The sequence below is a fragment of the Corapipo altera genome, unplaced genomic scaffold (genome assembly GCF_003945725.1).
Source record: "Corapipo altera isolate COAL_440 unplaced genomic scaffold, ASM394572v1 271, whole genome shotgun sequence".
NCBI lineage: Eukaryota > Metazoa > Chordata > Aves > Passeriformes > Pipridae > Corapipo > Corapipo altera.
In genome coordinates, this window is record NW_020884935.1 from 1,128,705 (window position 1) to 1,139,724 (window position 11,020).

General features: G+C 46.4%; 1 protein-coding gene across 1 annotated transcript; it reads right to left on the reverse strand.

Annotated features, from left to right (window-relative positions):
• Positions 1-6,849: 6,849 nt before the first annotated feature.
• On the reverse strand, positions 6,850-10,649 carry HASPIN (histone H3 associated protein kinase). The gene has a single exon (XM_027660243.1). It carries the CDS (start codon positions 10,564-10,566, stop codon positions 7,954-7,956), a length of 2,613 nt encoding a protein of 870 aa, XP_027516044.1. The 5' UTR covers positions 10,567-10,649; the 3' UTR covers positions 6,850-7,953.
• Positions 10,650-11,020: the final 371 nt, after the last annotated feature.

An 11,020-nucleotide genomic window follows, 5' to 3' on the forward strand; every position in this document is an offset into this window, starting at 1 on the left:
CTGCCTGAGTCACGAGCAAATGAAAGAGAAATAAAAAAATAGAACTACTCAGTGCAAGAAATAAAACCATTCAGGACTTAAGGTGTGCTCCTATCCCAGAGTGGTAAAATCCTGGGTTTTGTCTGGACACAGACAAGTTTTTAGTGCAGCCCTTGCCCTGCCAAGTGTTCTGTGCAACACATGTGTTGTTGGGGAGCTGCTGAAACTTTGGATCCCAGGACATGGAGAAAACAAGTGTTGTGTGGCCCTGGCTGCAGGATCTGTTACACAACACCCAGGACAGAAGTTAATTGTGTCATTTTGAATGAGAAGTGAACTTTAGCATCAGACCAGGAGGGAACCCTCCTTGGTGCCCTGCTAGAATTTGCTCAGGGCACGCACAGGATGGTTGGAAAAAACCCAGCCTGGGCATGTCAGGATTCAAATAACGTGCACCCTCTCGTGGTTTATTCCTGTCACAGGGTGAGCACACCGGATGGTTTCTGGGTGGAACAGGCTGGGGATCCCCTCAGCTGCTGTTGATTTAAGAAAAGACTGTACACTAAGATTTGTTCTGTATTTTATGGATTTTTTTCAATGTAAGAGTTATGCTACATTTGCTCTAAAAGGATTTCTGTCTTCAGTGTTTTTCAGACTCATTCTTTCACCTCGAAAGGCCACTTCAATGTGCAGGTGACCTGTCCCTTGGCAAGGTTTGGGTTGACACCAGTGGGGATGGATACGAGGATACTGCAGCTGGAGCCCCCCTTGAAGATCAACTTTCAAACCATTCCTCTTTTGGCAGCACTTCCACCTTTAATAAAGGTGATAAAGACAAGATCAAGGGCTCTGTTTCCCAGGTAGGTGTGGTAGCAAGAGGCTGGAGGGAGGACCTGCACATTTCATTGGGGTGACACATTTGCAGATGGTTTGTGTCACTCCTCCTTAACTCCTAATGATTCACCTGTCTGGTGAGGCAAAGGAGCTTCAGGTGCTGCTCCAGAACAGCCTTTTCCATTACAGGCTGTTAAGTGTCAGTATTTTGCAGTATGTTACAAAATCATCCCCACAGCAGCCTTGTGAAAAGAAGTGTATTTTCCCCAAGACAGGGGAGAGATCCTGACTTCTATTTGTTGATGTTTCCCCCCTGTTTTAGAGGGTAAAAGCCTCTGGAATTTCTTCAGGACTCCAGTATTTTGGACAATCCATTGCTGGTGGCTTTGATTTCCCCAGTGATGGTCTCCAAGACAGGGCAGCAGGATCTCTGGAGAACGTGACTCTGCTCTGGTAGGTAATAAATGTTATTTTTTGGTGTGCTGGGGAAATGCTTCAAAGACAAATATAGAATCTGTGTTCCAAGCAGTGTGACATTATTCTATTTTTAATTCAGCATCAGAGGGACATAAAAAAATCTTTCCCAGTGCTAGAAATTATATAAAATATAAACCCTTTAGTTCAAGCTGCAAAGGCTTTTGCCTTTGTATGTCTAAAGCTTTGAGCAAGTATGAGATAGTGAACATAAAGGGATTAACACAGATCCAGGTCTACCTGCAATTCAGCACTGATAGTTTAGGTCATTTAGACAAAAAATAACTTATTTACATACTGTCCCTCATTTTCAGTCACACACCTGGTCAGGCAGCTGAGTGACCTGTGCAGTTCACAAAGGCTGAGACAGGGCAGATGCATTTGATTTTTCTTCTTGCATTTTGTATTTGAAAAACAAAATTCTAGATAAAGAGAGAACTGGAACTGATGGATAATGTGTTTATCTAATGGAAACATAAACAGGGTGTTTAATTCTGAAGCTCTGCCCTCACTGGTGTATTTTGGCTGTCTGTGCCTCCAGGCTCTTGGGATTTTGTGTGTTCTGAACGTTCCCAGCAGAAACTGGGATTGCTGTAAATAGGCCAGCCTGGTCCAGGTGACAAACCATGGAAACACTGAGCAATTCTTGTTCTTGCTGCCAGGCTTCCTTAAAACATTTTAATGTTTGAGTTCCAAAATTTATAGTTGATTCTGTTCCTTATCAGTAATTCACTGACTAGCTTGAGACCAGCTGTCCAGTCTCACTAGCAGGAGATTCAACCCTGTGGGAGTCCTGATTTTCCAAAATAACAGCCTTGTTAAAGCAAAACTATGTTTTGGTACAACCTCAGCTTTACTTCAGTGTCTCAACGAGGTAAAAACTGGGAATTTTGACCAGGTTGGAAAGTGTTGTCTCTGCAGGGAGAAAACACACACAAGGAGTCTGGTTTTCACAATGTGTAGCTGAATTACTGACCACATTACCCAGGGAAAGGCAGGGGAGGCAAATGTATAAAATGATCCAAACAAACATTTGAGGAGCTCATGGTCCACTGATGGCTGTTAAACACAGTGGCCCAAAGAAAACATCCGAGCCAGAAGGTCCCTAAATATGCCAGGAGATGGAAACTGGAGCAGAGATGACGTGTCAGGATTTGTGCATTTTAATGCCTGGATATTTTCTTAACTTTTTGATCTTCCTTTCTTGTAGCCATGTGAGGTCCACTGTTTTTCCAGGGTTTTTCTGAGAATTAAACATGAGAAAAATGATAACATGGAGTTTCCTGTTCCTGTGCTGGACAGACACCACCCATCAGAAGATGCATTTTCAGGTAATAAAACACAAGCAAAGAGCTTTTTCTCTGTCCAGGATACAGTTTTTACTACTAAAAATAATTAAAAAAAAAGTGGTTTTGTTAGCCATTGCATGTCATCTGCCCTCTGCTGCCTTCCTACTTAGCAGTACTGTATTCTAGGTAGATTTAGGCCCAAGTTTTCCCCAAACAGATACTCCTGTCTTGTTTGGAGAATCTCATCTCTAAGGTTCAACCTCAAATCTGCTAAAAATTGCTCTATTTTTGACCACATTTCTCCTGTGGCCCTGTGCAACATGAGATCAGGTGTTACCTGTGAAGGTACAAGATTTGTGTGTTTTGTGCAGTACTTTTCAGATATTGAGCTCTCCACTGGAACTTGGATCAAGATTTATTATTTGAATGGTGTATTTGGTAGTAACAACCCTATAAATTTTATAATGAAGTAATTAAAAAAATAATTAAATTTTCAAATAATTTTTTTAGTTTGTTTGTTCCAAAACAACATTTGGGACATTACAAACTTGTCATAAACTTCAAGGTTCAGTTTGACATCCTGTCTCCTCTGTTGCAGTGTAGTACAGGGTTCCTGCAAGCTAATCCAGCTTTTTCAGCCTGAAATCCCGATCACAGCTTCCAAGAAAACTCCATAAAGCTCTGTAAAGAGGCATCTTTTGCTGCTTTAGTAGCAAATAGGAGTCTTTCCCACAATTCAATATTTAATTAGGTGTCCATAAAGCTTAGGATGGAGAAGTGAGGACAACATTTAGCCCTGAGCAGTAATGAACACTAATGACCATTGTCAGTGCTCTCAGGCATTATGATGTTGAGGGTACATTTATTTCCTAACAATAATTCATGAGATTCTTTGGTGTTGGCCAGCGTTGCTTAGTACTTACACACATATCTAATTATTAATTATCACTGAACTTCTCCAGAAACACCAGCCACAGACAGTAGATATTTATTGATGAATAAAACTATTGCTAAAGGAAAATATAGTGTGTCTCTAATCTGGCACAGCATATGAACGTATTTATTCAAGAAAAAAAATATCATCTCTGGAAAAGAAATTAATATCATTGCCCTGTGGCAATCCAGGGGTAAACAACTGGCATTTCTTTGACAAGACCTTGTCCCCAGTGAAGACTTCTCATGCTGCTGGTAATAAACCTTATCCTGGGAGCTGAACTACAAAACATCATCAATTTAGGACTGACTTATCACTAGAGGGTCTTTTAGTTCCAACTTCTCCTCAGCTGAGGTCATGGGAACTTTGGGTTTCAGAGGATCTGTGTGTATATGTAAAGGTATTCTGAATCTGCTCCCTTAGAAAAATTAGGACTGTTTGGTGTGACCTGATCTGTGTTTGCTTTCAGTTCCCTGGCATGGACTGCAGCAACAGGACCATCCATCTGTGCTGCTCGTTTGGCTTTGACAAGGCAGATTTTGTGAGTCATGGTAGTTTTGTTATCCAGATTTTGCATTTAGAGTTCATATAAAATGTCATCTTTGTGCAAAAGACGTTTTCTTCGAATTCTCAGCGTTGTCCTCTTGCTGACATGACTTTCCATTCAATTCATCCTTTCCATAATACCACAATTCACACAGTGCTCTCTGTGCCTCCGTGGGCATGGCTGGGTGTTCTCGTGGCTGGGAATCTCAGAGCACAGACCAAGCTTTGAACAACTACAATCATCCTAAAAATCCCAGCACTGGCATTTAATTATGAACATAAGATTTTGGTTCAGGCTGATGCACAGCACTACAGCAAAGAGCTGCTCAGTTCCCCTGGCCTTACATAAACCAGAAGGCATCACTTCACTGTAAAAATATACTCTGGAGATTGACTGAAGAGCTGATCAAGTGGAACAGAGCTTAAAGTCAGCCTTGTTGTAAAACAGGAGGGATAAAATGTTACATAAAAGCATGGAAGTGTCTGCCTTTGATATTAAGAGGCATTTTCCTACACACCCTGGATATTGAATAATTAATTGGGCTATTCTATTGTCCTGCCTGTGAAAGCAATTGGAGGGAGTAATTCCCAGAACCAGGATGCTTCAGGCCTCTCATTAAATAAGGACCCTTTTTCTGTCTGATTCTAGATAGGAGTCACTGCTGGGCCACACTGAAGGGTGCCCATGAACGTTTCACTAATGGAGGTGACTCGTATGTGACAACTCCTGTCCTGAACCACCCCAAAAACTTATTTTGGGAAGGTGACAGCCAAGGTGGGGTTGTAGAACAGCCCCACAGCTCACAGCAAACTGCTGAAAGGAAACCCAGCACAGACACTGAAGCAATTTATTACCCAAACAAACCTTGCAATGAGCTCCAGGGGAGGGAGGGAGCATTTCAGTTGTTAGGACTAGAGCCTAAATACTGGATTTATCTGATTTAAGGCTCTCAAGCTTTTATTGGGCTATTTGTGCCTAATTCGTTTTATGGGAGCAGACCTAGGCTGAGTTGAATTTCCCAGTGTTTTTATCCAACATTAAGAGCATTCCTGATCCTTTGGCAGCCATCCTCTCCTGCTGGTCACTGTGGCCAACCAACACCACTATCTGCTGCAGTCTGTGACTGCAGAACTGGGCAGCCTGTGCTCAAGGAGACAACTGTGAGTAGAAATCATTAATTTCCCTTTTCCCTGCCTCTAAATGATACTCTGAGTAGCTGCTCTTCATCCTTTCTCTCTACAACCAGGCCAGAGCTGCTCTTCCTTCTAATTCAGCTCATGGCTGGGGAGGCATTCCCTCAAGGCAAGAGATAATTTTTATATTCCTGCACTAAATGTCTGATTTTTCCAGAAGGGAATGATGGGCAGAAAATACACCAGTCACCATGTTTTATCAGTACCCTGGCGAGTTACAGAGTATTTACAGGGTAACTGATATTTTGCCTGTCTTTTCCCTCAAAATAGGCAAAATTTTCAGAGATTTAGCAATTAAATGAAAGCATGATCCAAAATAGGTCTGCAATCACCATGAATATCACTGAGTGGTGTTGTCTTCACCACAAAATCCACAGTGAACTGGAAACACCAGAATTCCTACCTGGAGACCATTTGACTTATCAGTCACTGGTTACATGAAACCAGGCTTGTTCTTTTGAGCCTTCCAAAGCCTTTGGATCCATGTGAAAAATCTTCCCTTAGGATAATTTTAACTTTGCTCATACTTCCTTCTTTCAGTAAAAGACGGAGCACCCTTGAAGGGCCTAATTTAGGTGTAGCACAAATTAAAAAAAAAACTTGTGTTTTCTGAAGTGGCAAACTGGGTTCTGGCATCCTCCTTCCTTAGCAGGGAGAACAGAGCATTAAAATATATAATCCTGCTCTGTTCCAAGTAAAGCTTTCACTCCAAGTGACTGGGATGAAAATATTTGTTCAGGGCATTTATCTTGATTAGGAGGAAGTTACCATTCTGATTCCTTTCTTGGAATTTATGGGGAACTGACTCCCATTAAAATTTATGGGCACTGGCTAGTACACAAGATTTTTTTCTGTATTTATTTTAATCAGAGAGCATCTTTAAAAAGAAAAGGAGGGCTCATCTCTGGCAGCTGCACTGCCTTGGAAGCACAGTTTAAGGCAAAGGTTTCTACATTAATTTAATGTCCAGTTCTGTGAGGAGCAGAAGCTTTAAATTTTGAATAATGAAAATCACTACACATTCACAAATGAGCAAATTGGTTTGCAGAGAAACATTCCAAGGCAATGGCAGCTTTCAAAATCTGTAGTAACAATGGGCTGCTCCAACACCACTGCCCCATGTCACCCCTGGGATGGCACCTCTCCTTTCTTAGTTCCTGCCACTGTCCCATCCTTCCTGCACAGCCCAAATCAGCAGTTCTCAAACCACAGAAACAAAGGACCAAGGCAGGTAAAGAATAACATGGTTTATCTTTTTTTTTTTTTTAAAAAGCATAAATCCAAATAGCACCATTGTGACTAAAGAACATCCTTATATCAGATAAGCATTCACTGCAGTCCTTACCAAGTAGGTTTACAGAATATTCAAATATATTGCATTACTTTAGTCAATTAGAGATGAAAACAAGATTGAGAGGATGCCTGGTAAGATCCCAGTACAATTTCCATCTTAATAATTTCAAGCACTGCAGGTTGTTGAGTCACTTTCTGTGGTACTGGACAGCACAAGGGGAGTCTGGAAGGCAGCACAGTAAAACCATCACAGCTGGGGGTACTCAGGGTCTCCAACTGCTGAGCTTGTACAAAGAAGACTTCAAGAAAGGGTCAAAGATGCTTTTAATTGGTAAAGTGCACATATACACATTTACATAGACAGGCTGCACAGAGAGCACTCCAGTTATAATGAATTTGATGATGCTGCCTCTTAATTTCTTAATGCATCTGTGTCACTGGTTAACAATCTAATTCACTTTTCACTTGGTTCGTTGTTCTCTTTAGACCAGTTTCTTTAATGAATGTGAATACTGGCAAAGGACTTCTGAAAACAAAGAGCTGGGATTTAATGTAAGGATAGCTCCCAATTTAGGGCACCTGGTGCACCTGCAGTCAGGACTAAAGAACAACTATTAACTTCTGCATTTTCTTCTGTGATAAATGGAGAAATTGTTTCAAGTGCTACTACCAAGTTACGGATTTGGGTTCCTATCAGCATACAAGGTCACAAAATTATAACCATCAAAACCACATCAAGAACACACGTACTTTGTCTTATTTTTTTTCAAAATCAGATACATCTTCCTTGGTCCTTAAGAGAGGGAACCCCCTCCCCATATATTCCAGATTAGTGGGTTTAAAACACTTTACAGAAACTTTTACATATTAACATTTTGTACCATCATTCCAGGTAGAAATTTCACCAAACTGAACAAAAGTTCTGTTTTAAAACTAAATAAAAGGGTGGGTTTTCCCCTTTCTGTCTCCAGGGAAGCAACAATGTTCACCCTTGTCCTCACTGTCCAGAACTGAAGGTTTTTTCCTTTAAAAAAGAAAATGTATAAAAAGCCAATATAGTAAGAAAACAACCTTTAATAATCTAAGACTAAAAAGGTAAAAAAAAATTATGTGAAATTCAAAGCATTTATTGAGCCTTAATTTATTTATTCAAACCTTTCTCAAAAGTCCACTTGACAAAAGTTGACACAAGTCGACAGGAAGGGTTGTCTCCCCTCCACCCCCCCTCAAAAACAGTAGATATGGAAAAATCTTAGAGCAGAAGACTTTTTGGGGGGATTTTTTTAGACATTTTTTATAGTGTATTATTCACACTGGGAATCATAACACTTCTTTGTGCCAACATGTAAAAAGATCATGTATCCAAAAAAAAGCAGAGGAGAAAGGCAGAATCAGTGACTTAGTCCTTGGTCACTGGAAAAGGCTGCTGTTGAGTAAAACATCGTGGGCAGACTCAAAGGTCAGCACCTCCTTGCGGAACTTGTTGAGCTGTGTCTTTATTTTCCTCAGGGCAGGAGTTGATGCCTTTCTCTTGTACCTCATGACATTCAAAAGTTTATCTGCCAGGTAGTGCAGCCAGAGGACGTTGCTGTGAGGGTGATAGTCAGTCCAGCAGTTGGAATTCTCCGCTTTCATCTGCCTGTAGATGTCAAACTGGTAGTCCCCTGTGCCTTGGAACAGCTCCTCATCCGTGGACAGGTCACAGAACACGGTCAGCCCATCCTTCTCCAGCCGGGACAGGGTGTAGTCGATGATGTTGACGTGAATCCCTGCTGTGGGGATCGTGTGTGTTGCCCCATTCAGCACATATTGAAGTTCCTTTGCATCTGTTTTTTTGACCAGCACGTTCCCCCAGTGCAGGTCCCTGTGCTCGAAGTGCAGCTCCTGCTCTGCCACGGCCAGGGAGGCAGTGACCTGGTGCAAAATGCTTTTTGCTGATTCCACTGAGGAGAAACTGCACCTCTTGTGCTCCAAGTCACTGCCTCCAAATTCAAACTCCAGAACCATGAAGAGCTGCTCGTCCCCAAAAAGGTCTGGCCGGTCGTTTTCCGATCCCGTTTCTTTGTGGTATTTGTCCCAGGCTTCAAGGAGATACTTGGGATAGGCCCCCTGAACACAGTGCACAGAGTACAGGCTGATGAACCCAACAGTCCTATTCACAGATTCCTCAGACAGAAGACTGAGTTCTTTTGAAATTATTACCTCAGGCAGAATCTCCCCAAAGCTCTTTTGAGCTTCACCATTTACTTTCTCAGTCCCTTCAATCGGAATTATTTTTAGGGCCACAGGCCCTCTCTCACTGTTGATCTGGAACACCTCTCCAAACACCCCTTCTCCAATTTTCTTGCAATCTTTCATCTTATCTAAGGGAATGCATTCCTCAAAAGCAACGGGCCCTTCCTGGTGGCATTCCCCAAACACCTTCTCTGCGTCTGTAAGCATCAGCTCCAGGACAGAGGAATCCCTGGGAGCCAGCAGGATAATGGAGGAGGCGGACCAGGAGCAGCCCTGATCCCTCCCAGCCGACAGGCTGGCTTGGTACCCTGACAGCTGGGATTTCCCTGCCGGGGTACAGAGGATGCTGCTGCAGAAACTGTCCTCAGTGGTCACTCTCTTCTTCTTATGGAAGGACAGGGACGCTCGAACTCTGGCCCAGGAATACGAGCTATTGAGGAGTGAACAGTCATTATCTCTTACACCTACAGACACCTCCAGAACACCCTTCTGCGCTCGTTTTTGCCTCGCCTGTGGTCTGAGGGAGTAGTTGTTAGGCTGCTGCTGCCTCTTGTTTCTGAGCCTTTTTGGGCGGAGCCTCGTGTGCCTCCCCCAGCGGCTGGCGCTGAAGCCACTGATACAGGCTTTCCTGCAGGTGCTGCCCTCTCCAGAGCCTTGGAGAGGCTTGGTCCTTTTATATTTACTCTCCAAGATTCTTGGGCAGCCCACGGGAGATTCTGGCTGCTGGCAGGTGGGTTGAACATCAGCCTTCTTGTTGAGCTTCATGCTCGCCATCCTCCTTGGCACCTCCTGACGGTCCAAGACCACCACTGGCACAAGCTGGTACTCCTTGGCTAGGCCTGTGTGACAACCCGAGCTCCCTTCTGCTGAGTCTCTGGTGAGATGCTCACGCGGCCCATCAGAAGTGGCACCGTCGCAGGGCGCAGCGTGCTGTGTCTCACCCCGAGCGGGCGGCAAAGCGCTTGGGGATTTCTGCGAGGTCGAGGCAGCTTGTGCCCGGCAGGGCTCCCCCCGCACCGACGACCTCAGCACAAGGCGGGGCTCCTGCAGCCCCGGGTCGGGCTCAGCACTCTCGGGTGCGATCCGCTCCTCCTTCTCCTCCTCCTCCTCCTCGGTGCTGTTCCCGCCCCGCAGCGCCGGGCGCTGCCCCGAGCGATGCCCGGCGGGCGGCGGGTGATGCTCCAGCCCCGATCCGCTCTCTATGGTGGTGCTGAGCAGGAGCGGGGCGAGCCGGACCTGCGGGGCGCCGCGGCGGGGGCGGCGGGGCGGGGGGCTGTCCCCGAGCCCCGAGCACGACCCGGAGCCGCCGTCGGTGGCGGAGCTGAACGAGACGAGGCTGCCGGTGGCGGGCGGGGCGGGGCGGCGGGGCCGAGCCGGGGGCGGCCATTGCGGGGTGCTGCACAGCAGCGGGGCGGCCGCGGGGCGCGGCGGGCCCTGCCGGCGGCGCCGGGCACGGCGCGGCGGGGACGGGGAGGGCGAGGAGAGAGGCGAGGAGAGGGACGGCTCCGGCTCCCGGTTCTCCTTCCCCCGCGTCTCCCGCCTGCGGTTCCGCAGCCGCCGGGCCCAGACCCGGCTCTTACCCCCGGCCCGCGGCCGGCAGTCGCTGGGCGGCAAGAAGTCCGGGTCGTCCCCCGAGCGCGCGGATAAGGCGCTGGAACCGGCCGAGGGGGAGCTGAAGAAGCGCTTGCGGTCCTGCGGCGGCGAGATCCAGCGGTCGGGCGGCTGCAGCGGGCGCAGGTACCCGGCGCGGCGGGAGTAGGTGCGGAGGAGGCGCGGCCGGTGCAGCATCGCGGGGAGGGAGGGAAAGAAGGAAGGAAGGAAGGAGGGAGAGAAGGATCCCGGATCCCCGGGCCGGGAGGGGAGCGCGCCCGCCGCCCGTTCAAACCGCTATCGCGAGAGCGCGCGAGAGCGCGGCGGGGCCGGGGAGGACACGCCCCCATTGACCACGCCCCCATCGGGCACGCCCCCATCGGCCACGCCCTCCTGTCCCGGTCCTGGTCCCGGTCCTGGTCTCGATCCCGCTCCGCTGCCTTTCAGAGCCCCCAGCACGGGCGGTGCCAGCGTTGCTCCATCCGGGCTCACAGGGACACGTCACGGCAGGACTGGCTTTACACGTGTGTTCTGTACGTGCTCATACATGTGTGTATATGTAGCCATGTATTTATACGTGTGCATATGTGTATATATATGTATGCATGTGTTCTATACATGTCCATGCATATATATATGTACACATGTATCC

What these genes read in the sequence shown, in the direction of transcription:
- HASPIN (XM_027660243.1), bottom strand. Translation starts at nt 10,566, where the DNA reads ATGCTGCACCGGCCGCGCCTCCTCCGCACCTACTCCCGCCGCGCCGGG.